Source organism: Lepidochelys olivacea (genome assembly GCF_965140295.1).
Source record: "Lepidochelys olivacea isolate rLepOli2 genome assembly, chromosome: 1".
Taxonomy (NCBI): Eukaryota; Metazoa; Chordata; order Testudines; family Cheloniidae; genus Lepidochelys; species Lepidochelys olivacea.
In genome coordinates, this window is record NC_140411.1 from 338,204,022 (window position 1) to 338,231,660 (window position 27,639).

Sequence of the window (27,639 nt, forward strand, 5' to 3'; positions counted from 1 at the left end):
TGAAATGCTGTTATCTAATTTATTCCAGTCTGCAATGGCTCATTAAAAGTATTTTTTTCTCTCCCTCTCTCTCACACTCACACACACACGTTTGGGAAACAAGCCAACAAAAAGAGTCTCCTTTCAAATGAAACTATGATGCCACTTCAACAGTGATGACTTCACATTTTCCTGTATCTTGATCTGTGCAGGTAACATGTAAGGATCCATCCCTAAGCAAGAGAGAAATAAATATTTACATATTGTACACCAGAAGTCTTGAAAATAGATCTTAACATAGCATGTATGAAAAATTTTATTTAGGGACATCAAGAATCAACATTAACATGGCTTTTGGGAAAGGCAGAAAAAGATAAACCACAGATTCCCCACAAATTCATACCGAGGTTGCAAGAGCCCCACAAATAAATTAACTGCTGCTCTTTCTTAGAGAGAAAATATAATCAATTCTCAGATGAAGTTCAGCAGCAGAAAAAGTCTATTTCTCTCAAATGTACTTTTCATAGGCACTCAGTGAGTTAATGCACAGACAAGGAAATATTTGGATTTCTGGTACCTTTTCATAGTGAGAATAGTTAATATGTCATGAAGACCTCCTTCCTTTTTATCTAAATCCTGGAGTACAATCTGTTTAAAAAAATAATAATAAAAGGCTAAAATTGATTATATGCACTGATACAAAGTAAACTAAGCACATGAACAGATCTAGTGTCCAAATTCCAGAAATACATTCGTCGTTAGGAATGAAATCCCTTGCTCTAATGTTCTAGGCCACTGCCCACTTGCCTATTCTGCTGATGCTGTCTCTCAAGTCTAGGATTTTAAAACAAGAACCTAAACTCAGCCGACAAATTGGAAAACAGTCTGATGAAATTCAGTAAAGACAAATGCAAAATACTACACTTAGGAAGGAATAATCAATTACCCAAATACAAAATGGGAAATGACTGCCTAGGAAGGAGTACTGTCCTCTGGATAAAGAGAAGTAGTAATGGGCTTAATTTGCAGCAAAGGAGATTGATCTTGCATAGTAGGGAAAAACTTCCTAAGTAAGGGCAGTTAAGCACTGGAACATATTACCTAGGGAGGTTGTAGAATCTTTGTCACTGGAGGTTTTATGAACAGGTTAAATAAACACCTGTCAGGCACAATCTAGATTATACTACTCCTGCCTAAGTGCAAGGGACTGGACTAGATGACCTATTGTGGTCCCTTCTAATCCTACATTTCTGTGATCCTAACTCTCCCAAATGGAGGCGACAAAATCACAAGTACTGCATTTTCCCAAAATAATCAAAATTGTACATGCTGAATGTTATTTATTCTGTTCAGAATTTATTACTAGTAATTTAAGATACAAAGTAGGTTGCAAAACAGTAAGTCCATGTGTACGTGCAAGAGAGATCCATACAGGAAGGGCTCAATCCTTCTGTTGAGGTCACTTCATGTAAAGGTAGCTCCTTGAAATGGGAAAGGCTATGCAAGGTCTGATCCTGAAAGGGGCAGCGCACCTTCAACTCCCATTAATTTCAGTATCAGTTGAGCATGCTCATCACCTCTTTTGATCAGGTCCTAAAATACTCACTATGTGAACTTCAGAACACTCCCATTCCCTTCCTAAAAAGCTCAAGTTATGGCAAACCTTTGTCTTTGGCTACTAAGTGGTATGAAAGTACCTCCAGCTAGAGGTGATCAGCACCATGCAGAATGCAGACCAACTAAGTGTGCTTTTTGTAGGAGGCATTTCTTCAAGGATTCTGTTGATTTGCAGTCAAGTGCTCTATCCACTAGGCTAACATTGAATCCTTGCCACTACTCATCCAGGGAGTATTAGATGTACCTGACTGTTTTTTAATACTTCTGATTTAGAGAAGTTGAGTACCATGTAACGTACTGTGTGTTTTTTTCCAAAGCAGTATTTGAAACTAAGATCCTATTCAATCTAGGTGGACTTGAATAGATCCTGTAGCACTGTGTGTGCTATTTACCCCACCATTCCTGGCCAAAAAGTTCTCTTACCATTGTGAAGTATGTTGCTGGGCTAGTTGCTTGCTGCATTTCAGCAGCGCTCTATATATGAGCAGCCTGCAAAGCACTTGCAGGATTCTTCAGCTTGATAAAGGTGCTAGGTAAAGGTAGAATTCCTTTTTTAAAAAATACTTTGCTTGGAAAGTCAGTATGATCTGTTTATGGGAATGATTTAAAGGCAATTTCTAGAGAGACTAGTGTAGGGACTTCCACTCCTCCCAACAAAAAGTCTGTTCTTGTACATCCACTGAATTTCCAAATAATTCACAGCAAGAATTTTATATTAACTTCTTGTATGTACACACCTGTGCAAATTTGTCTTCCTCTTTTGCAGGACTTTTGCCTAGAGACTCATATAGTTCAAGACATACAGAGGAATTATTTCCTGGGGCAAGTAGTGTGTGCTGCCTTCGTGCTGGCAAGGGAGTTCCTGATGGAAACAGCACTGTGAATTTGTCAGTCCCCGATTCATCTACACCCTAACAAACAAGAAAAGTTGGCATGACGTATCTAATCTCTGAACTTTACAGAAGGAGTTCATATTTAAAGACGTTTGAGTCTAGAGTTTTATTCGGCTCTACTCAATGGGAGTTAAGCTAGCAAAAACTGATTTTTAATTATCAGATGATAGCTACATACAGTGGTCTCTGCTTAAAAGTATAATTCAGCATTAATACTCACAATAAAGGCAAATGCTGCAGCATGGTAGTATTTGAAGCATTTCCTATTGTAGCTATAGAAAATACTGCACACGGAATGGTAAATTCAGCTATTATAGCATAGCAAGGATTTGATCCAAAGCCCAATGAAATCAACAGGAGTATGTCTATTGATTTTGATAGGCTATGGATCAGGCCCTACATATTGATTTATTTAGTAGGAAGTTGCAATGCAATTGCTAGTGCTAGCATGGTTATTGGAGACTACCACCACTGTAAATCAATGAACATAACATTTCCAAGTGAGTCACCACCAATATTGATCCATTTTTGCATTAGTGGAGTAAAAAAGTTTCAATATTAAACTATGAGACTTACCTTAACTAGAATATCTTTGGCAGAACACTCAATAGATAGTGCCTCCTCCTCTAACGAGAGGTTCTCTTTCCCTACTAGGATCCCTGCTTCTGTGGCTGCCCCAATGGGAATGACCTCATCTGGTGTGATAGAATTCAGCAGCTCCACAGCTGGGAAAAGGTCTTTAATCAGCTGTTGTAGCTTTGGAATTCGAGCAGACCCACCACATAGAACTACCTAGAAAATATTATTCCTTAGTGACTTCAGAACTTTACAGAACATAAGTGAACATACAGCTACATTGTGGAAGGTTAAATTGCTCTGTAATGTTTAATGCTCTATGACCCACTGTGTAAAAAAACCAGAAATACTACAATAAAAAATATAAATACATTATTTTTGCCTGACCTCTGGACCCTTAGCATTTGTCTCAAAAAAAAGGCAGCTTGCAAGCATGAAATCATTTCTGGAGCAGGCCTCCTATTGTATCAGTGAGCTAGCTAAAAAATAGCATTCCATAAAGACAGAACCAATTAACTCCCCACCCCAAACAACAACAGTGTCTTAGCGGAGGCCAACCTGACCTGGAAATGAAGCAAAAATTCATGACAGCCAACTATTTACATAAAACAGCGCTCAGGGATATATCAAAAATGTTCACTTTTAAAAAAGACTTCACTTAACATTCCACTTTTATTCACTGAATTTAGTTTCCTTTTTAAAAATTTAATGTTACAATTTTCACTTTGTTTTGTGTTGACTCCTCTACTCACCGTTTCCTTTTGTTAGAAATTTTTTTTTAAAACACACTACGCTCAGTTCAAACCTGTAGGCACTATTTTTAAGTTAGCTTTTCACAGCTTTCAAACCCCTACAGGATACCTTGATGTGCTCTTTTGCCTGAAGTTCCCATTCAAGGATCAGTTCTCACTGTGCTAAGAGCATCTGTTAGTTATTGCAGAACTTTATATCTTAGATGCCATCCCTTCTCTACCCTATCACTGAAACTAAAACAGACATTACATGTGCAACACTGACTATGGAAATCCCAGTGGCATGTAGTATTATCCTTTGTGCTGAATAACTGAAAGACTTATTGGCCTCTACTATTCTGCAATATTACTGTAATTGATCTTGGGTTCTGCAATCAGAAGTACTGTGCAAATCTAAAAATTAAAAAAAAAAAAATTTACTACTACTACGTAGTTACTTTGTACTTTACATACCTCTCCATCTTTAAGGTACTTTTAACTCTAGCTAAACAACTCATACTTCTGTGATTTGGGTAAATATTAACCTCTGCCTCACTGGCCCATTAAATTGGGTTAAGTGATTTACTCAGACATGAACTAGAACTCAGGAGTTCCTTTAAAGACATGCGAAAAAGCCCCTCTCACACACTTAGAGCACAATCCAATTCCCAATGAAGACAAATTCCACAGACTTCAGTGGGTGTTGGAACAGTCCCTTAGCCCTCAGTTATATGATGTACATGGTTTAAGTTTTAAGAATGTTTAAAAACCTAAAATAAACCTATGAAATTATAATAAATCTCCAAGTATATCAAAAATCTTTTAGACAACATTTTAGATAAGGTAAGTATAGCACCCATCCCAGCCTAGGCATATAAAATATTAAAAATAAATAAATCATATAACTGATTTTAGTTTCCTTGAATTGATCAAGGATTTATCATCAATGTGCTACAGAAATGAAAAGGACAGTTTTAAACCATAAGGCTTTAGTCACCCTTTAGTTCTTTTATAAACCCAAAGTCTTGTGTGCGATACATTTTTCCCTTAATGTGAACACAACACCCCTCAGCAGTAATAAGAGCTACACACATGCAGAGGGTAAATTGTACCTTTAACTAGCATGACATTTAGCAGCCAGAAAATGCTTCACATACAGTGGTATACTTTGAGCCCTAGAAATTAACAGCTAATGGCTAATTCCTTGTTAATATATTCCCCAGGTGTTCTTCCAAATGAGTTCATAAACATCCTGAGAATAAAGATTAATTGTTACCTTGTTAATGTCATCTGCTGTAAATCCAACTTGTTGCAAGACTTTTTTAATTGCTTCTACACATTTATTAAAAAGTGGAGAACAAATCAGTTCAAATCTGGCCCTGTTTAACAAACAGAGAAAATGCTAAGTAAACAGCAAATACAATCTCTCAGCTGTTGGAAGAATTAGCAGTTAAAATGGAAGAGAAAGATATTTTCCACAGCATACTCTGTTTCCATAGCCATGAAGTGGCAGGATTAAGTAACAGCAGGAGCAATGTACTGGTGTGAAAGAGTCTCAGAAATATTATGGCTTCACAAATACACCAAGAAAGCTGTGGATTCAACTTTGATTTTGTTTTTGTGAAGAACAGCCGAAAAAATGCAGCAGTTTAGACATGCAAAAAAATTGGGTGTTGTTCCACCCAAAGTTTCACCAATACACATTAACTCTGCTGAGATAATGTGGTGGAAAAAGTGCCTGCATGCTCCCTGCACTATAACTCCATCAGCAGCAGTACACCAGTAGAGAATTACAAGGCCAGTTTTTCCTCCTGTATAGACATACCCCAGATGGTCCACAGAAAACCATCTCCATATGCAAGTTGTGGGGGTACAACAAGGTGGTGAGACAAAGTGGAAAAATTGAATCTAATTTTGATTTTTAATCTGAAGATGCATGAAACACTAAAAACAAATTTATCTGCAGAGGTAAAACAAAGTAAGAAGAGTTCTTAAGAATTAACGGTCAACCTCTTGCTTTATGTTCACAAGCAAGTAGTCTGAGGACCCCAGTATGTTTTACTACCTTTAATCAGAGCTTGAGAATACTACTCACCAAAGGAGTCTGGGGAAGCTTTACGTGGTTGAAAGGTATACAATGAATCACTTTAATTAAAACAAAATATTAGTCCATGAAACTGAACTAGAGCAATCCAAACAGTTTTTATGTAAGTCTGCAGATAGACTGCTCCTTTGTCTGTGCTACTGTGGTGGGTTTTGTTGTTTTTGTTTTTAATTTGTTTTTATACCAGGCTGCAGCAGCAGCAAAATGGAACTGCTGCTATTCTGTTAAGAAAACTGCCAAGCATCCTATTTTATTCTGCTTCTACTGCCAACTGGGAAAGCAATGAGCAGTAGCAGAATTGACAGGGGAAGACAATCCTTCTCCAAACGGGGGAAAAAAACAAACAAACAAACAAACAAAAAAACGCAAGCCTCCAGGGAGAGGTAAGAGTAGTATAAACAGTCCACTCTCACACCAGAGAACCGAGGAGGGGTGGAAGGGAGAGAAAGTTTCTGCCCCTCTCAGCAAAAGGGATAGAACTTACTCTGTGCAGGGTCTTGGAACAGAACACCTGGTACAAATCCCAGCTCCCTACACCTCTCACTTATCAGGGCTCTCTATCCACTTTTTTTTGATATCTAGCTCTGGCCAGTAGGTCTCTGGTAAGGTTTTCAAGCCCCGTCTTCAATAAAGTCAGATGCTATGTCATTATGCTGGATTAGGACTATTCATCCTTCAAGTAAAAGTCTGGAAAATAGTGCATATGAAATAAAGACAAAATTCTGGGGGACCTTTCAAAAGTGAACAGTCAGAACCTGCAGTGCAATGCTAGAAGCCTTCGTTAGTACTCAGAGCCCAATTCTTGCAGCCTTTACTCATCTGACACTAAAGCCAACGGAGCTATTCACATTAGCAGAGACTTCTAGATATTGCAGGAATGAGAGATCAAAAACCCAGTTTTCATCTTCAGTACCCCTCCACCCCAAAATTCAATTTTACACACACACACAATCCTAGAAAACAATCCTAACAAAAATATCAAAAGTAATTTCAAAAGGATCACCCTTACCTGGACACATTACAATCAAAATCCAGACCATCATATAATGAGTCTACGAAACAGTTTGAACTTCCCAAGGTTGACAAAGAGTGCTTTGCAACATCAGCGCTGTTCATTAGCTTCATCATAGCTCTGGAATTTCCTCTTACATCATGTTTGTAAGATCTGTATTAAAAAGAAGTCTTTACGATGACTGAGAAACTGTTTTAGACATAATGCATTAGATATGCTTTCAAGAAGTTAGTATTAAAGTGGCTCCTTTTCCCATTCTTCAGTAAACTGTACATTTTGAATGGCCTTACAAGAATAAAGAAAAATGTCTGCTTCAAATTCAAGCAAAGGACACATTCTTCAGTGCTATTTGGGGAAAGCCAGGAATTAGTGTTTTAACAAGCAGAGATTTCATCAGTCTCTCCTCAGAACAATCTCCTAAATGAATGCAATATGGGAAGAAGATGCCTGAAGCTAATCAATTTAAAGTTCAATCAGAGTTGTTTCAAGAAACAAAACAACATTAAACAGAAGTTGTAACAACCTCATCCAAAAGATCTCAAAGCATTCTATAAACTTGACTAAGTGATTAGGAATATATAGCAATTGCTTCAACAACTTCTTAATAAAAGCTGCCGTTATTTAAAAACAAAAACAAAACACCCCAGAGTTGGAATGAGACTGCTTTAAAAAAAAAAAAAAAAAAAAAAGCAGCTTACAGCAACACTGCACAACAGTTTGAGTCAGAAAAAGAATGTTATCCATCTGAAACTTACAGGGTGGTTTTATGTAGGATCAGTGAATTCACCCAAGCCAACTTTTGCTAAATGCATGGAATTATTATTCAATATTTATATGGTGGTAACACCTAGAACGGGGGTTCTCAAACGGGGGGGTCACAAGGTCATTGGGGGGGGGTTGTGAGCTGTGAGCCTCCACCCCAAACCCCACTTTGCCTCCAGAGACCATTTTAAAAAAGGTAGTCCCAACATTAATAGCAATGTATGTTTTTCTGTAGCTGTAAAATATTCAGCACTTACCTCTGAAATTCAGAAGCTAAATGTTGTGCTAAGGCTTCTGTGAAACAGACACCACCTATACTATCATCTGTGTTTGTGGCAAGAACACGATATATTCCACTATTTACTTCTATAACTGTCACAGAGAGCGATGTTCCTCCAAGCTTAAAAACCAACACATTGCTGCCAGGTTAAAACAAAACAAAACAAAAACCTGAAAACTAGATCAGTAAAATACATACATTTCCTCATACTCATTGTTTCTAACTAAACATATACACACAATGTAAATTAAGTTTTTTAAATTGTTTGTCAATAACATTTGATTGGAAGTACTGAAATACATCTATCATATCTATGGCTATTATTTTACAGTATTCCTCCAAGAAACAGAACAATAGTTGATAGCATGCTTACAAGTAGCAAACAGCCTATGACTAAACGGAGCGTAACTGGGAACTAACATTTACTTGATGTTATGAGCCCTAGTTATACTTACAGCAGGACAGAAAACTGACACCTGGGCAGATCTCAACTTTTTAATTTTGTACAGCACTTGAATACTCAGGTAATAGAAGCGACATATTTTAACTTAAAACTTGGATAGAACAGTACTATGTTTACTATTGTCATAACTTCCTTAACAAATTGAATTACATTTTAGTTTTTATTTTCAAGTTAAGTAGTCATGGTCTTTTGTCAATCCAGTCAGCTCACTACCGAGCAAGACAACTTTTTTACATATTTTTTTCCATATCAAGTGTAGCACAGTATGGGTTTTTAAATTACGGTTATCCGTTCAAAGTCATTTAAGTAATTGAAAACAAATCTGTATTGAAAATGAAGGCTATAAAAAAACTTTTCAAATTTCCAATGACAAACTTTAATGTTAACTATAATATTGTGTTCCCTGGGCATTTCCTAGCAAAGTTATGATTTTTGCATTTATTGTTATGACAATACAATGACGTCTCCCGATTTTTGTAGTCACAATAAAGCCTTAATTACACACCACTATTGTTCATCAAAACCTCCAGTTTTCAAGCAACCACAGTTAAATCTATTTTAAAAAGCACACACAAAAATGAGATAAAAGCATTTTACCTTTTCCCAGTGGGTGAATCTTGTCCAATTCCATACGCCAAGAGAGCTGCAGATGGCTCATGAATTAATCTCAGAACATTAAATCCAGCTGCCCCAGCTGCTTGCCTGTGATAAGACACACCACAGCTAAAGATCTGCATTTCACTTACTGTAGTGGTACATATTACTGAGGCCTCTTCAATGTACATACACCACAGAGCCATGTTACCCAGATATAAAATGATATTTCCAAGGTTTTGGCCTAGTCAAGGAACACTATTAAAAGTCCTGTCTATAATGCAAATTGTTATTGGATCCCCTGCCTTAATTGTATATATGAAGTGTCAAGGAAAAATGTATTGTAATGCATGAGAGTCTCTGACTCAAAATATAACAAAGTGAAATTGGCTGTGTTTTATTTGGCAGCAGAAGTTTTAACTTTAAGAACAAAATCTAACTGATAACATTCCAGAAAAAATCCCCATAAATTGTTCTCAGCACTGATAGCAGGAAAGTTTGGTTTTATATCTGATCCAAATCACCTTGATTGCGTCCAAAAAAAAAAAAAAAAAAAACATCTCTGGAAAATTCAATGTCTCTGAACTGCCTACAATAAAATTTCTTCCAGATAAAAGTCTATTGCCTTTACGCTTGAAACAGAAGTACTAAGCCATTGTGACACACTCCAATATGCATCTTGTAATAGCCATGTAACTAATTTAGCATTTCTCAGATTAACTGGCAAGTATGAAATGTCCTCAGTAACACAAAAACCTCATAAGTGCTTTGCTCAATGACTCTCAAATACCATTTGCTGGTTTAAGACTCATGTGAAAGTAGAATGAATTATACTGAAATTATAATTCATTAAAGAAATGCTATTTGAAGGGTTTGTTGAAATATAGTTGTCAGGATGAGAAACATTAAGGAGTGAGAGACAATGGGTCCTCAAACTAATTAACTTAGAGCTCCTACTGAGCTAGGATATTGGTAAAAGTTAGTATGCAAATAAGATATGTATGTATATTTGTCAGTTTCTGCTTCCTTTTTGTCTCTTATGTTAAATTGGCTTTGGCTTATTTGTATAAATAAGTTAGCTTGAGCCTCAAAGAGGGACTCACATATCTGGGTGAATTGGCAAAGCGCTTTGCTAATAAACAGAGTGGTCTGACAAATTATGTGAGTCCTGAATCTGACTTTGACACTCACAATGCTTATTTCCAGATGGATTTTTAATAGACATCTGGCATCTGCTTTTTTTAAAATCTAAAAGTTGGAGCATTTCGATTTATAATAGTAAAATACTTTTTTTTTTTTAAATGACTTAGGCTTGTGTAATATAAAAAGGACTGACAGCCCTGGAGAGAGAACCCCTACAAGTATAAACAGTGGTACAGACAGTGGTCCTGTGTTGTCCTACCAGGGCGTCTCAAACCTAGCATGGCAGGATAAGAGTTCAGTCTCTCAGCATCTAACCTCCCTGGTACGATCGCCCATAAAGGTGCTATTTGGTACCAATTTTGATGCTCAGATTTGTGATGTAAAAACCTAAGGAGGAACAGCACTGAAGTCATTTGCATTTGTGGAAGTATAACATTGTATAAGGGGACATGCTGGATACATTGTATATGAGAGGGCATGCCAAAACATGTTACAAAGTATCTGAGGGAGCACACATAGGGACAGTTAGCTTTTGAATGGAGAAGCAATTAAGATAGAGCCAGCACGTCTAAGAAGCAGGCATCAGAATAGAAGGTGTGAAGGGCAATTAGTTAAGGTAACTGGAAGCTGTTAAAGGAGATTGTTAAGGGTGGCAGGTAATTGAAGATACATGACTGGTCTCAGGGATCTCTAAGGGTGGTGACTAAAATCTTTTTCTTCTTTTGTCTGTAACTTCTCTGTAACTTGTCCTCCAAAAAACTGTATAAATTAAGAGACACAAGCCCCACTCGGGGGGGGCTCACTTCTAAATGTATTAGCAGAGCAGCTTTGCTAATAAAACAGAGTGGTCTGATAAATTGGGAGTCTGAGTCAAACTTTGACACATTTCAAGTGGAACACAACAGTCACCAGGTGATAAAACCTCTGGGGTGAAGTCTTTTCTATTGAAGTCAGTAGCAAAACTCCCACTGTCTTCAACTGGGCCAGGATTCTACTCCTGATTATTACCAGGGTGGTCCAAATTTGAACCAGCAAACTAGGGTTCCAATCTTGTAACTATAAAAGGAGTACCTGTGGCACCTCAGAGACTAATCAGTCGGTTAGTCTCTAAGGTGCCACAAGTACTCCTTTTCTTTTTGCAAATACAGACTAACACGGCTGCTACTCTGAATCTTGTAACTGTTAGTGGATGTTCAGATTGCTACACCTGTGAAGGCTCTATAGACGCACAGCAACCTGCCCCATGCACTATCAGTTACAGGATTTAGGTCCAAATATGGAAGTCTCCATATCCCATCAGTAGGGCCCTACCAAATTCATGGCCATGAAAGACGCATCAAGGACTGTAAAATCTGGTCTTTTGTGTGCTTTTCCCCTACGCTATACATATTTCACGGGGGAGACAAGCATTTTTCAAATTGGAGGTCCTGACCCAATGTGACCCTTGTGTGTGTGAACCTTATGACACCCCTCCTCTCCCAACTCCTTTTTGGGTCAATCCCTACAAATACAACACTGTGAAATTTCAGATTTAAATAGCTGAAAGCATGACATTTATGATTTTTAAAATCCTAGGACCATAACGTTGACCAAAATGGACCATGAATTTGGTAGGGCCCTACCATCAGTAATCCCTTGAGCCATTCTGTCCCCCTGCATCTAAATGAAAAGAGAAGTCATTCTTCTTACCCAAGGGCATTTTTCTGGTTCTCTCCAAACTCAAATGGCACAGTAATAACCACATCACTGACATCGGAACCCAAAGCAGACTGAGCAGTTTCTGTTTACAAACAGAGGCAGAACATGTGGATTAAAATATTACTATTTTTAAAAGACGCCTTAATATAGCCAAGGTGTTGATAACTTTTAAAGTTTTACTCCCTATTTACCTTTCATTTTACTGAATATGAGTTTTGCAACTTCTTCAGGGCAAACAAGTTTGTTATCTATTTCATACTGGAGTTTTCCATTCTTCTCAGTGACCTAGGAATAAAGCCAACATATGTGCATGTGACATGGTAGGTCTCAGTTTGTTTGTAATGAAAATTAATGTTTATGTCTAATTTGGTTTCCATTCCCAGAAAAGAAAACTAGATCAGGGAAACATTTTCATGTTTGTGTTTGGCCCAAATGGTCTGAAGACTCCACAACAGATTTGACCAAGGAGGGGGGTCATATCCAGGCCTGAATCATGAAGCCAAGCCCATGGTATATAACATTCAAACACAAGGGAAAAAACCCCTAAGGATTTGGACCTCAAATATCATGGAAATGTTGGGGAAGGTTTGTCTAAGGCACAATTTTTCCCAGGCACACAGGGAGGACTTTCAGACCCTCATATTATCTAGCTTTTGCGCCAATTTACATGAATTTATCGAGATGGGTGGTCAACGATTAACACAGCCTGGCTGTCACTCCTCTGGGAGGAAGGAGGTGAGGCAAGGGCTGGATACAGGGGATCATTGATCTGTTACTCAGACTCCCCCATGCCTGTGAGCTCCTGAAACAGAGATCAGGTCAGTATCTTGAGTTAATAAAGTTTTTTTTAAAATCTTTCTTTGAAACAAAGCTTTCCAGTAGCAAGGATAATGTTGTCTTAAGATTCAATTATGTGGTTGCTTGTGTAATAAACATTTTAATTTCATGCTTTCTATGCTGAGCGTTTTCTGCATTTATTTATAATGTTAATAAAAGCTAGTTAGTATTCTCTTTGACTGCATTAAAGAATCACCGTCTCTGAAGTTCTCCTTCAGGCATATTACCCAAGGGAGAACCCACATATAATGGATGGCTCTAACTCCACAAGAGAGACAAATAGAGGGTTTAAAGCAGAATATAGCAAAACCTCTCATTAAAAAAGAAGCTTCTATCACACATGGCGTCCTGTAGAGCTTCAGATAGTGATCAGACCCATATGGCACAAAGACACTGTAATGAGGTGTTTGTGATACTAAAATAAATGATGGAACCAATGCCAATTTTTTCAACTCTAGGGACAAGAAAAAAACTGGATCATACTTACTGGACATTTGCTTTCTGCAATATATTTCTCAGCTTGTGGGTCACCAGAGCTGTCAAAACAAATTAAGAGTGATGTTTTGCAGGTGGCATTGGATGTGTGGTTCCACCTACCTAGTTGTTCATTTTTTCAGCTTATGACACTCCGTCTACGAAGATCCACTTGTATTTTATTGATTTTAGTCAAAACTCCTGTTGCAATTACTATTAATAAACAGCAGGTCTGGGGCCCCACCCCTGTCATGGAAAAACTCAAGAGAAAGGGACAATTTTTCTAAGGCTTTGTCTACTCGGGAATTTTGTCGGCAAAACTCTTGTCATTCAGGGGTGTTAAAAAAAACCAAAACACCCTCGAACGACAAAAAAGTTTTACCGACAAAAAGCATCGGTGTGAACAGTGCTCTGTCAGCAGGAGCGCAGCTACACTGTGCATCTTTTAGCGGCCTGGCTGTAGTGGCACAGCTGTGTCGCTAAAAGGTGCGTAGCGTAGATAAAGCCTAAGTTACATTTTGAAGAAAGAAAACAAAGCGCACCCTGGAAAAATATCAATCACTTCTGATTTACTACCCTCACGGATACAAAATAAAATCTGAACAATTAACAGTATCTTCTGCATTCAACGTGATTTTTATTTCAGGACCATATGTCAATATCATTTTCGTTATATCAGTTGTAAATAATCACAGCAGTTACAAGCTGATTAACTTATTCTAAAAGATGAGCAAAAGTTTAACTGTCAAAATTCTACACCAGAAGGAAAATAAAATAAAAATCAGGCTATACACAGGTAGATTCTCTCCCTCGGCCTGCCATTTACAGAATTTTAATTTGTTTTTAATCTGTTACAAACCTTTCTTGTTGATTTGTCACCTCTCTGATTACAAAGTTGAGCATTTTATTAGGCAGGACTAAAAACCAAATAAAGTAGAACCTTGCTAATTTGCAATGATGAATGAACGACACGAGATTGCTTGTGGCATTCATGGAGGTGCTGACCAGAGTGGAATACCGCTTTTGGACTCAGGACACGAGCACTGAGTGGTGGGATCTGGCTGGTGAATCTTGCCCATATGCTCAGGGTTCAGCTGATCGCCATATTTGGGGTCGGGAAGGAATTTTCCTCTAGGGCAGATTGGAAGAGGCCCTGGAGGTTTTTCGCCTTCCTCTGTAGCATGGGGCAAGGGTCACTTGCTGGAGGATTCTCTGCTCCTTGAAGTCTTTAAACCATAATCTGAGGACTTACGTAGCTCAGACATAGGTGAGAAGTTTATCGCAGGAATGGGTGGATGAGATTCTGTGGCCTGCATTGTGCAGGAGGTCAGACTAGATGATCATCATGGTCCCTTCTGACCTTAATATCTATGATTCTTGTGTTCACTGTAGTTCACAAGATGGTCTTTGTTAATTTGTGGATTTACTTGTAGTTTACTTTAAATTCAAGGTAATAATTCAGTAAATGTACAGCAGCATATTTTAACCTTTGTAATGTTTTCTGCATACAAATAAAGAAATCTTGGTAATAAGAGTCCACACTACAGTTGAGAAGTAGGCCAAACCCAGCATTATTTTGGACAAGTTATGAAGTGTGAGGATTACCTATTGGCAAATTCTTATTCCAGTTTGATTCTGCAAACAAATGCAGGCAAAGAATACTCTAAAGTCTCTAACTTCTTATTCCACAGTTCATTAAAGAACGGAAAAACTACCAAAGACAATTTTTGGGATCTAGTGACCTCTCTTATCAAAGCCAAACTATTAAACTGATTAAACTTTAGATCTTAAATTATATATATCTCATTAACAGACCAGCTTTAGTGAGAAGACTTGTGTACAAATATGCGTTAAATAAGCATTTGCTATTTTCATCCCCAATTTGTAATATTTCATTTGAGGAGTGTGTGTATATTTTCTTTCATATCTATTCACTTACCTTCTCCCAAGAATCTGCTTTACTTTCACTACTGTATTTGCAATATTTCTTACTCTACTTTGTTTTGCTGCCAAACCAACCACCTGCAAAATGGAAAAGAAATTATGAAATGAAAAATGGACATTCCTCTCTGCAGAAAACTGCTACAGCGATAAAAAAATTACCTCTTCGTTTTTTGAGTAAGCAACAACAGCTGGTGTGACTCTATCACCTGCATCATTGGCAACCACATCTGCACGGCCATCCTAAAAACAAAATACACCACCCAAAGGCAGAGAGAAGTCATTCAGTGAAATATTAACATACCTTCCTACCTTAGCAATGAAATATGCAGCATCAACATTTATTACCAAACACAGCCAGTGGTGCCAATTAAAAACTTGCGCTCTATGAGTGAGTTTAGCATTTCATCGTTCCATCCTGCAGAGCGAGATCCTCTATTGGGAACATAAGAACGGCCATACTGGGTCAGATCAAAGGTCCATCTAGCCCAGTATTCTATCTTCCGACAGTGGCAAATGCCAGGTGCCCCAGAGAGAATGAACAGAACAGGTAATCATCAAGAGATCCATGCCGTCACCCATTTCCAGCTTTTGGCAAACAGAGGCTAGAGTCGCTATCCCTGCCCATCCTGGCTAAAAGCCATTGATGGACCTATCGTCCATGAACTTATCTAGTTCTTTTTTTAACCCTGTTATAGTCTTGGCCTTCACAACATTCTCTGGCAAAAAGTTCCATAGACTGACCATACGTTGCGTGAAAAAATATTTCCTTTTGTTTGTTTTAAGCCTGCTGCCTATTAATTTCATTTGGTGACCCCTAGTTCTTGAGTTATGAGAAGGAGTAAATAACACTTCCTTATTTACTTTCTACGCTCCAGTCATGATTTTATAGACCTCTATCATATCCCCCTTAGTCATCTCTTTTCCAAGCTGAAAACTCCCAGTTTTATTAATCTCTCCTCATATGGCAACCATTCCACACCCCTAATAATTCTTGTTGCCTTTTCTGAACCTTTTCGAATTCCAATATATCTTTTTTGAGGTGGGGCGAGCACATCTGCACGCAGTATTCAAGAGGTGGGCATACCATTGATTTATATAGAGGCAACATGATATTTTCTGTATTATCTCTCTCTCTCTTAATGGATTCCCAACATTCTGTTTGCATTTTTTTGACTCCCACTGCACATGGAGTCGAGGATTTCAGAGAACTATCCGCAATGACTCCAAGATCTCTCCATTGAGTGGTAACAGCTAAATGCCCCCACTGAACAGCTCTGCGGCTAACAGCAACGGACAGACACTAGAACGGCTTTTTCGCACACTGTGAGGCCACCGTGACCTGTCCAGTCCAGAGAACTGCACCCAGGGACCCCTGCATAACTTGTGTGCCACAAAAGCATCTTTCAGAAAAGCATCGTCCTGAGGACACCAAGGGAGGGAGAATCTCTCACGTCCCTTGGCGGGCTGTCCAGGGCTTAGCCATCCCAGCCCTTTACAGCCTGTGGCCCTGACTGTGGTACACACGCACCCTGCTCACAGGGGGAGGGCTAGCTCAGTGGTTCGAGCATTGGCCTGCTAAACCCAGGGTTGTGAGTTCAATCCTTGAGGGGGCCATTGGGGATCGGGCCTGCTCTGAGCAGGGGCTTGGACTAAATGATCTCCTGAGGTCCCTCCCAACCCCGATATTCTATGACTCTGTGAACGGTGGCCCTGGCACCCCACCCCGAGCCGAGCCGGCCCCCACAGCGGCACCAGAGAGGGCCCCACCCCCAAGCGGCCGGCCCGGGGGGAGGGCTCCCCACCCCCGGCTACCCCTCCCCGCACCCCCAGCGCGGCCTACCTTATAGACGGCCACACAGGCGCAGGTGGAGCCCAAATGGACGCCTATGGCCGCCATGAGCCCCTTACTCCACGCCGCCGCCGCCGCTTCCCCCCCCCCCCCCACAATGCACCGCGACGCCGCCCGCGCCAATCAAATTCCGCATCGGCCTCCCGACGAAGCTTTCGCTCGGGCCAATCCCAGAGACAGGCTCAGGTTTCTCCCTCGCCCTTCCGGGTACAGACGGAGGCGGCGAGCCGCCAATGAAAGATCGAGCCGGGGTTCGTCGTCACCGAGCCCAGCAACCCAAGCACTTTTCTTCCTCGCGGCGGCGGCCGGGAGGGGAGAAGGGGGCGGGGTCAGTCGGCGGGGGTCTCGTCTCGAGCCCGGCGGCGCTGCCAGCCCCCCGCGCGCGGCCCCCCGCGCAGCTCCGGCCCTCGCCCTGCTGTGCGCGGGCCCCTGGGCCGCCGCCGCCGCCCGCGCCCCGTGGGGCCGGGCGGGGCAGAGGGACTGGGGCCCGCTGGCCTGACTGCCCCGTGTGCCGCTGCCCGGTGCTAGCAGTAGCTGCATGACCCCGGCTGCTCGCTGCGGCGTGCGCCCTGTGCCTCACGGCGGTCTCTTAACAGTGCGATCGTCCTCATCCGGGGGGGGGGAGCCGCCCCCCCCACCCCAGGACTGGTTAATCCACCGTGGGAAGTGCAGGCCCCCCCCCCCATGCGTGGCCCCGGCCCCCGCAGCGTCCCCGGGAGAGTCTCTTTGGGGTTCCTGCCAGCTCCCCTGGGGCAGATTTGCCTCCGCTGCCTGGCGCCCCCTCGCTTTGATTTTCGGAAGTGCTCAGTCAAAGATCCCATGAAAGCAAGTGGGCGCTACCTGTGCTCGCTCAGCCACTTCGGAAATCAGGTCAGACATGGCAGACAGGCTGGAGTCATACGCAGAGGCCTCGTGTCGTCGCTCCTGGTGCTCTAGAGCAGTGATTTTGAATGCTGCTTGCACGCATAGTTAATGACGCTTCTGTGTCACTGACAGATGGTAGTCACCGGCATCCCAGGGGAGCCAGCTGAGGTCACTCAGGGTGAACTGCAAAGAGTGGGGCAGGCAATCCCCCAAGCTAGTAGATATGCCAATACTTAGACTTACCAAGCCAGCACAAAGCAGCTTCTGTTATACTCGCTGGTTACTCAGAAATCAACAACACAGTCCCCTTAAAGTAACCCAGCCTCAGGCCTCAGCCTACACACCCAAGTCAGGTATGATGATTTCTTAAAAATCTCATTTCATCATATAAAAAAGTTCCTACCAATCCCAAGGAATCAGACACATTACCTTCCAGGTTAATGAATATTCCAGATTTTATCCAAATACATGCTTTCTTACAGCCATTCTTATTAACTAAAATTTATTTAAAAAGAAAAGGGAGAGAGAGAGAGAGTGGTTAAAAGATCAATATACATATAGGCATGAGTTCAATTCTTGAGGTTCAGATTCATAGCAGAGATGGTGAGCTTTGTAGTTGCAAGGAGTTCTTTTAGAATTTAGTCCATAGATTATAGTCCAATATCCTATTCAGTGTGTTCTGGTTTAACTGGGATCTCAGTCTTGCAACTCAAACTTCCCCCGATGAAGCTGAAGCAGATCTGAGATGAGAGGATCAGGACCCAAGGATCTTTTATACAATTTCAGGCCTTTGATAGGTCAAAGTCCCTTGGCTTACAATAGGCAATCAGGGCAACTTCGAAGAAGGTCTATCACCAGTACTTAGCTACACAAATTAATATAAGGCAATCGTCTGTTTTTCCACCATTCGCAGATGACTGGCTATACACTTCAAAGAGATAAATACAGGGATATCCTGTGTTTACAGTTCATTTAAATGCTGAAATGTTCTTTTGATCTCTGAATTAACAGAATACAGCATAGACAGGGACTGTTTGATTACATTGTTGACCTCTACCAATATATATGTAAATACACAAAAACACAAACATTATCTCCCCACATATTTTTAAGGGTTGAATTTGAGTCATTCATCCTGCAGGACACTTAACCCTTTCTGGTCATGCGTCACAGGTAGAAATCAAGGTTGGAATTCAGTTGTCAAAATTAAGGCCACGGTTCCATGGAGCCAGGCCTCCATTTATTAGAGGGCTTTTTTGTAAGCACTGGTTGCTCTGGCCTGTTATACTTGGCCATTGATGGAGAAATAGAGTAAATAAAACAAAATCTTGGCCACCTTTTAGGAATCTCTGCCTGGATCCATGTGGCTCTGTCCGTTACACCAGGTTGTGTATCTGCTTGATTTAATGAGGTCAACATGAAAGCCTGTAGAAAATACTGCATTATAAATAATATTTGTAACATTAGCACTGTAAATATGCTAACCTCTGTGCAAATATACAAGACATAGTCTCTGCTTCTAAGAACTCACAATCTAGCAATCAAGCAACAGGTGAAGGGTAGGGCAGAGGGATAAAACACAGTGAAAGTTTTCTTCATGCCTCCTCCCTCCCCATTATGTTAGTTAATGGCTTGTAGAAGGGAGTCTTAAGGAGGGGTTGACAAAGAACATTTTGAGCATAAAGAGGTAGTGTGGGAAAAGAGGACAAGGGTGTCAAAACTGGCATGTGCACAGGGTTGCAAAAGTTGGAATGGGGCGCAAGGAGGGATGATACCTGTGTCATTGACAGTCGTAAAAATAACCCCTATGCCCAGTTAAGTCAGACTCTTTGTGCAACAATGGCAAAAATTCGACGCAAGTCATACCATTTTGCCATCATGTCTCTCCTTGCTTGTAGCTTATGAAACTGTGGCTCATCTCGGCCACAGGTGTACAATAATATGTGCTAAGTAAAATGTGTAAATAAAATTTTCTAACCTACCATCTGTATGCTGTCATTAATTTTCTTTAAAAGCTCTTATCTCTCACTGTACAGCCCCTTGTTTTCTTTAGGTCCTGTATGCTAAATATACACACAATCAGTACATAAACAGGTTTCAGAGTGACAGCCATGTTAGTCTGTATTCGCAAAAAGAAAAGGAGTACTTGTGGCACCTTAGAGACTAACCAATTTATTTGAGCATAAGATTTCGTGAGCTACAGCTCACTTCATCGGATGCATCTGATGAAGTGAGCTGTAGCTCACGAAAGCTTATACTCAAATAAATTGGTTAGTCTCTAAGGTGCCACAAGTACTCCTTTTCTTAGTACATAAACAGTAGATGAATGTTGATGTGAGGCACACAAAAGCGTTCTCTATCAGCTTTTCTTCTTGCAGTAAGAGGGACATGGGGACACACCAGTACTGTTAGGCAACAGAAAACAAACATAGTTCCCCAGAGCCTATATGTGTGTGTGATGTTTTAGAACACGCTTGATTTAAATGGAATGTGTCAACTAAAAATTTTAGGCCCGTTTGAATCTTTTTTAAACAAAATCCAAATTGTAAAATGAATAAAAATGTTTTATGCTCTAAACACTTTAAAAATGAAAACCTCAATGCAGCATTGTATTAGTGCATAAGAATTGAGGCCCTGATCCTGCAAACCATTCCCATGCAACGGCCAAAGCCAATGTGGTTCCACAGAGGCCCAGGGGTCTGCCCATGTGGAGCAGGTTTCAGGATCAGGATCTTAAGTGTTACACTGCAGTGTAATAACAGCATGGTGCTAGTGCATACCAACCAGAAAGTGAAATTGAGCAATCTAATTTCACAATCCAAACCATGGGTGGGCAAGCTATGGCCCGCGGGCCGGATCTGGCCCATCAGGGCTTTGGATCCGGCCTGCAGAATTGCCACCCCCATGGCACCGCAGGCCCTGCACCACTCCCAGAAGCGGCCGGTACCACGTCCCTGCGGCCTCTGGGGAAGGGGGTGGGGGCAGAGGGCTCCGTGTATTGCCCTCGCCTGCAGGCACCGCCCCCCCCCCGCAGCTCCCATTGGCTGGGAACGGGGAACCGCGGCCAATGGGAGCTTCGGGGGAGGTACCCACATGCAAGGGCAGCGCGCAGAGCCCTCTGCTCCCCCTTCCCCAGAGGCCACATGGACGTGGTGTCGGCCGCTTCTGGGAGCGGCGCGGGGCCAGGGCAGGCAGGGAGCCTGCCTTAGCCTCCCTGTGTGCCGCTGCCACATGAGAGCCGCTCCAAGTAAGCACCTGCACCCTGAACCCCTGCCCTGATCTCCCTGCCACACCCCTCCTGCCCCCCAACCCCGTGCCCTGAGCCCCCTTGTACATCCCACACCCCAACCCCTTCCTGCACACTGCACCCCTTCTCACACCCAGCACTCCCTCCCGCAACCTAACCCCCTGCCCCAGCCCTACGTTCATGGCCCTACATGCAATTTCCCCACCCAGATGTGGCCGTCAGGCCAAAAAGTTTGCCCACTCCTGATCCAAGCTGACTAAAAGGCTACAAGTACCATAACTGGGGGAAAGTAAATGAAATTTTAAGAATTCTTTTGTCTTTAACCATCTGAGATGGTAACAGTAGCACAGGCAAAAAAAATCCTTTAAACATTTTACTTTCAACAAAGCACCATCACTTTAATTTCTGGGCTACTGCAGTGACAGACTTCTCAGTGCTGCCATTCCATTGGCAAGTTAGTACTTCAGAAGGTGCGTGGGCAGCTCTGGAGCTGCCCTGATCCTGGGACTTGCCTGGCACACGGGGCAGCTACCAAGGAGTTACACTTAAATAAGGAAAATGGAAGAGATGCCCAGTTTGCAATAGCAATGTATTGTAAGTGTATTAAAGGCTTAATGGTGTCCACTCTTCTGCATGGGGAGGAGGGATGGTCAGGAGAGCATTGGATTGGGACTCGGAACAGCTGGGTTAAATTCCTGGGTCTGCTACAGAATTCCTACATGCATATGGCAAGTCACTCTCCATGGGTATGTCTACACTGCAACTGGAGGTGTGATTGCAGCATGTGTAGGCAGGCCCAAGCCAGCTAGATCAAAGCTAGGTCGAGTGGCAACAGAAGTGGAACTGTGGCAGCAAGCGCAGCAGCTGCTCACGTATGTACCAGGGGTTCTAGGTGTGTGGTGCTAAGCCATGCTGCCATGGCTTCACTGCTGTTGTTACTCAAGCTGGCTTGGATACCAAGCAGTGAAGCTGCAGCAGTGTGGACTAGCTGCTAGAGTCCCCAGGGTCCCGGGTGGGCTCGTACATCCTGTGCTGCAGCGGCTTCACTGCTCTTGTGGTTCAATCAAAGCAGGTTCAGGTACGTCTACCCCTGCTGCAATCAGACCTCCCCAGTGCAGCATAGTCAGACCGTAAGATTCGGTTTCCGCTCTGTCAAATGGACACCGTAGTACTTCATGTCATAGGGGTTTGTGAGCTAAAATCCATAAATACTTGGGAGATGTTCAGATACTACGATGAAGGAGTCACATGTGTCTCTGAACAGAGAGATTCAATTTCCTTTAAGTCTCCATAGAGAGCTCTCACACTGAATTGCAGGGAGGTAGAGTTTTAGCCAAGAGTTCTGTTGAAATATGTTAGTTCAACTCAGATGGCCAACTATCAGCACCAGCCTCAGTGTAAACTACTGATGGCAGGCTCTCAGCAAAGCAAACACTTCCCAGTCTGCAGCTTGCAGACCTATTTCCTTCCTTAGTAGCTAGACCTGTGTGGGAGAACACAAGTTGCCACAGGCCTGCATAATCTCCAGGCCCCCTCCCAGGAGTGGGAGGCAGCTCATGGCATGATTCTTCCCATCTGGCACATTGGCGCTCCACAAATTCAAAGGCCGGACCTGCCAGCGAGATGCGCTGTTAGCACATTGTGAGCCCCTCTGCTGTAGGAATCCAAGCTACTACTGCACTGAAAGCCCAGGGTCAGCCTGAAACGCTGAGATTCAAAGAGCTCCCCCTTGGATTTTAGCCTGTACCTGTAGTAAAATCACAGTGATAAAAACAAGCAGAAACATCTGTTAGATATTAGCTGGGAAGCAAAGACATGTATGCAGTGCCCAGCATCAGTGCTGTAGTGGTAAAAAAAAAAAGAAGTGGGTGAACTAATCTAACCTAAACTCCATGTTCCCCAAATGAGAGGCAGGTAAACTCAGTTTACCTGAATTTACCCTTGACTGCACTACTGCCCAGCCCACTGCTGGTGCTCAGTAAATAATATGTGCTCTAAAATGTCCCTGGGGGGGTAAAAGAACCCCTTTTAATTATCTTTTGCATGTGCTGCCTTAATTCCTTGAAAATTAAGCTTGTAGGAGGCTGTGGATGACAGCTGTATCATCACTGTCTATGCTCTTATCATATCCCAGGAGGTAAGCAGGGGCAGACTGAGTCAATACTTAGGAAACCCCCAGGGTAAACCCAGATGCTGCAGGAAGTGGTGTTGGTGAACCGGTAGGTGGTACTTTCCTCTCCGAGTTTGTACAGAACCAAGTTCCTCACTGTGGTATTAGGAGCATCATGCTACTGGAGGTGCTGGCTTTTTAAAGGGGTGTAAAACTGAGGTTCTGATCACTTGTGATCATGAAAGTTCTCATGGAAGTTTTTGTAAAATTAGGGCTATTAGCCCCCCCGGGGGTGGGGTTAAATTCCACACAGCGTAACTACATTCTGCCCACGTCAGAATACTTTCTTCAGTTTCAGATGAACACGGGTACTCTTCATTTCCTGTCCCAAACTGCTGTGTGTTGTGTCTGTTAACCTGCTGCTCCCCAGAGTTGGATGGATTTCAGTGGAGTGTGAATTGACAATTCTCAGAGCACTTTTGTGATATAGTTGTAAAGTATAATAACAATATTACATAGAGTTGTTCATCAATAGATCTCGAAGCGCGTTACAAAGGAAGTTATTATCATTATCCCCATTTCACAATTGAGGTAACTGGGACACAGACAGGGGAAAGTGACTATTAAATACTTTATAAAACCTGCCATTAGTGAATTAGATGCATTAAATGTTTTGGTTAATTAATGATAACTTGAATAGGATTTTTTTTATGAGCAGGGTGTCCAGTGATACTAGATAATCAATCTCGCATAACAGCCATTTAAAAAAAAAAAAGTATTAATGCAAAGCTTTACAAGCAACATCTCTTGAAGGGATGTGTTTTTTCCTGTAGGTGGCATGAACATATCATACAATTACCACCTGATAAGTCTTTTGCAGCTTGGAGTGTTTGACAGGTTGGGGATTTTGCAGCAGAGTTTTAAGCATTGGGAAAGCTTGGTGCCAAAGGGTTAATTAACCAACATCACTGGGCTTTTTGTTAGGTTATTACAAAACAAACTATAAAATTCCCTTTGCTGTTGTCCAAGAGTTGAGTTGTTGCTTTTCTTCTTTTTCCTTGAAAGGACGTGGCTAGCCTGGTAAGTGGTAACCACACCTCCTTTATAATACACTGAGTCACAAGTTTTAGTCACTGAGATAGAAAAATTCTATTGTCTGATAGCCTGAAACAACCAAAATCCAGACCTGTAACAAGAGTCATTAAATTACTGTCCTAGACAAAGCTGCTTTCCTGCACCAAATAATCCTGGGATAATTGACCAGTGAGACCAACTGATTTTGTTTGCTTGTAAACAGCACTGAACTGAATAAAATAATCAATGACTTGCTAAATCCCTTCTCTTGCTCCATTCGGTCAGCAGCTCCCTGCCTAATTCTTCACTTTGGAAAGAGTACACATGGCTAATTACACAAGGCCACCAAGTTATCTTCCATGTCTCCATACTTGATAGCTAGACTTGAGACAAGTTACCATTTAAAAAAAATGTTCGTAGCAAATCATCATATTCATGCGGACATTGGATTATCCTCAGGGGTAGGCACCGGGATGCTGCAAAGAAAGTTACACCTGCACTTCACATTAATAAAGCAAAAGAACAAATAAGCAGCATGTTCCCCAGATTACCCTACTGGAAACTTTCAATAGACTCCATTAAAATCATTCAGGTAGTCACTGCTGGCCTCTGGTAGTTCTTACTGGAGGATCAACTGCCCCAGGAACTAAAAGACTCTATTCCAAACCTATACCCTAACTCAGCAAAGCACTTAAGCATACACAGAACTTTAAGCAAGTACTTTACTGAATAGGGGTGCTTTGCTGAATTGGATCCCTAGTTAACAACTGGAACTAGTAGGAACCAACTGAACATTTTCAACTGGTAGTAGTAACTGGCGATGCCAGGACTTACTCTGCAAGTTCAGGTTTCAGAGTAACAGCCGTGTTAGTCTGTATTCGCAAAAAGAAAAGGAGTACTTGTGGCACCTTAGAGACTAACCAATTTATTTGAGCATGAGCTTTCGTGAGCTACAGCTCACTTCATCGATGAAGTGAGCTGTAGCTCACGAAAGCTCATGCTATGAAGTGAGCTGTAGCTCACGAAAGCTCATGCTCAAATAAATTGGTTAGTCTCTAAGGTGCCACAAGTACTCCTTTTCTTTCTGCAAGTTCAAATATTTTTAACTCATTAAATGAGGAGGGAAAATCGGCCCCTTTAAGTTTATGTTCAGTTGATGTTGTCTGCATGCAGTATTAAAATCTGGATTTAGGAGCCCAGGAGCAGATGCCAAGGTTTGAAAATGTTAGCCTTTCACCTCTCTGGGCCCCAGGTTCCCCACCTATTAAATGGTGCTAACAACATGCCACAGCAGTGTTGTGAGGCTTAATTAATTAATGTTTATGAAGCATTTTGAAACCCTGGGCTGGAAGGAACCGTATAAATGCAAAAGTATTGTGTTAATGACATAACTCCAAGATGTGAGATAGGTTATGGGAAATGGTAATGGGACGCTCCTCAAGCACCTCCTGTTGCTGCATGCAGTACTGCAGGCCTTTTTCTGTAGCTGGAGCCCCCTGTACGTTGCTGACCTTTCTTGGTGGGTCTTCAGTGCCTTGGCCCTATGGTCGGGTCACACAGTCAAAAAGGAACCCCTTCTGGGGTAGCAAAAAGCCCAAACTGTCTGCCCTTGCCAGGGGTCTTCAGCTGCAGCTCTAGGGCCTTTAAATTCAGTCCTTTGCTTGGGCTTCTAAACGAGCCTTGTCTTCTTCTCAGGGTTTAGGTCACTTCGCCAGTGGCTGGTTAAGGATATCTTAAGGTTCAGGTTCAGCAGGTTTCTGTACTGTTTTGCCCACAGCTGTTAGTATCTGGCTTAGCAACACCTGCTTTTGTTCTTTCTGTACCCACACTGTTGCATGGATGTCATTCAGTATGTTAGGATCATTTTTAGTCTTCCTTTTTCCTCTGGGGAAAGCTCTTTTTAGTTGGGGTCTGGCTGTGGCCTTGCCTTACAGCCTTGTTGTGTTCCTGTGTCATCTGAGCTAGGGCGGGGCAGCTCTTAATTTCAACTGTTTGAGGTCCCTCGTGGCTCAAGCTATCCTTCAGGGTGCAACCACTACAACTCTTTTCTAAGTGTAACCCACACAACTCCTGTGTGTGGTGTTCTGTCCCTTCTAGTGGCACCGGCACCACTTAGAGCTTAATGAGTCTGCTACAGCCTTAGCTAAGAGCCATGTGGCTTTTAGCTCATGTAGTAGAGGCTTATGCATTAAGCTCCAGAGATTCCAGGTTCAATCCCGCCCGATGACAACCAGAGTCTGTCAGTGTTACATAAGAATGGCTCCTTCAGGCTCTCCAGCTCTTTACCTTTATCCATGCTGGACCTGAAGCAAGTTGGAACCTTAAGTTCTGGAGCTTAGTCTGCTCCTTTGCATCATCAAACACTTGTTCTCCAATCTCTTTTTTCAATTCTGGTCGGGTCCTGTTCCCATTGTATAGCTTGAGCTCACATCCTGTCTCTTGAGGAGTACATCCCTTCGAGTTCTTGCAAGTGCTCAACCCTTTGGGCCTGTAGGATATTGAATTGAGCCATGATTTCCTCTTTGAACCTGTCTTCTACTTTTCTCCATTCCAGTAGGGGTTGGGTTTGTTGAGTGGTGTAAAGGCTATAGTCTACACAATCTCTGTATTGGTGGCTGTTGATATTATATCTGTCACTGTGTGGTGAATCCACACACTTATACCATCTTCCCAGCTGCTTGAATCCTTACTCCATTTGCTTGTGGGAATACAAGCTTTCTGGTCAGCGGTCACCATGCTTGTGTGCTTATCACACCTCTCTGCCCTCTTCTGGACCATCAACCTCAGTCTTCTCATTTCCTCCATTTGTTCCAGGAGGTGGTTGTTGGCTTGGATGTTGAGGTCATCCTGCTGTCCTGTGACCATCTCCTTCTTGCTCCATTGTTGCTGTAGCTCCCATCTGAGCACTGCGTTTCAGTCTTGCAAACTCATTGGCTGGGTCTCCAACATCTGAATCTGGGTCTGAAGTGTTTGCAGAGCCTCCGCATGCATGTTCATTAGGCTAGCTCTGTAGCTGGCCCTGCACCTCAGAGACATTCCACATAACTGTCTGTAGAGTCTATTGTAATTTCAGGTTCCAAAATTGCGGAGATTTCCGCTCATCTGTCCTCTTCTGGATCACCACAATCTCGGCCTTGCTGTCACTATGAAGAGCTTCCTTCTATATGTATAGTTGTGAGAAACTCTTGCTTCCTTTTTAACTCTTCAGTGAGCGTGACTAGCTCTTCTTGGAGCTAGGAGATCTCAGCCTGCTCTGTTACCTGCAGACTTTTCAGTTGCTCCTTTAGCAGCATCTTTTCCTTTTTCTCACTCTCCCATTTTAAGTTCCTCCTGTTTCAGCTCAGTCATCTGCTGCTCCAGGGCAAGCATGAGCCTCTCTGTGTCCTGA

At 42.0% G+C, this 27,639-nt stretch overlaps 2 protein-coding genes across 4 annotated transcripts in view; one reads left to right on the forward strand and one right to left on the reverse strand.

Annotated features, from left to right (window-relative positions):
* On the reverse strand, positions 1-18,021 carry HSPA14 (heat shock protein family A (Hsp70) member 14). Of its 3 annotated transcripts, none has more exons than XM_084613105.1 (14): positions 17,797-18,021; positions 15,267-15,347; positions 15,103-15,185; positions 13,177-13,225; positions 12,044-12,137; positions 11,844-11,934; positions 9,015-9,119; positions 7,932-8,093; positions 6,910-7,065; positions 5,073-5,175; positions 3,066-3,281; positions 2,334-2,507; positions 557-627; positions 1-212 (listed from the first exon to the last, which is right to left on the reverse strand). In XM_084613105.1, exons 1-14 carry the CDS (start codon positions 17,833-17,835, stop codon positions 134-136), a joined length of 1,503 nt encoding a protein of 500 aa, XP_084469231.1. In that variant the 5' UTR covers positions 17,836-18,021; the 3' UTR covers positions 1-133. The 3 variants fall into 3 exon arrangements, with proteins under 3 accessions (XP_084469231.1, XP_084469230.1, XP_084469232.1); XM_084613104.1 differs by lacking the exon at positions 17,797-18,021 and adding an exon at positions 16,948-17,034; XM_084613106.1 differs by lacking the exons at positions 2,334-2,507; positions 17,797-18,021 and adding an exon at positions 16,948-17,034.
* Positions 17,190-27,639, forward strand: part of CDNF (cerebral dopamine neurotrophic factor) — a gene marked incomplete at both ends in the record, with an annotated part of 17,575 nt that continues 7,125 nt past the window's right edge. Inside the window, 2 exon segments of the mRNA XM_084613124.1 lie at positions 17,190-17,289; positions 17,292-17,441. Coding sequence (XP_084469250.1) covers positions 17,190-17,289; positions 17,292-17,441 — 250 coding nt within the window.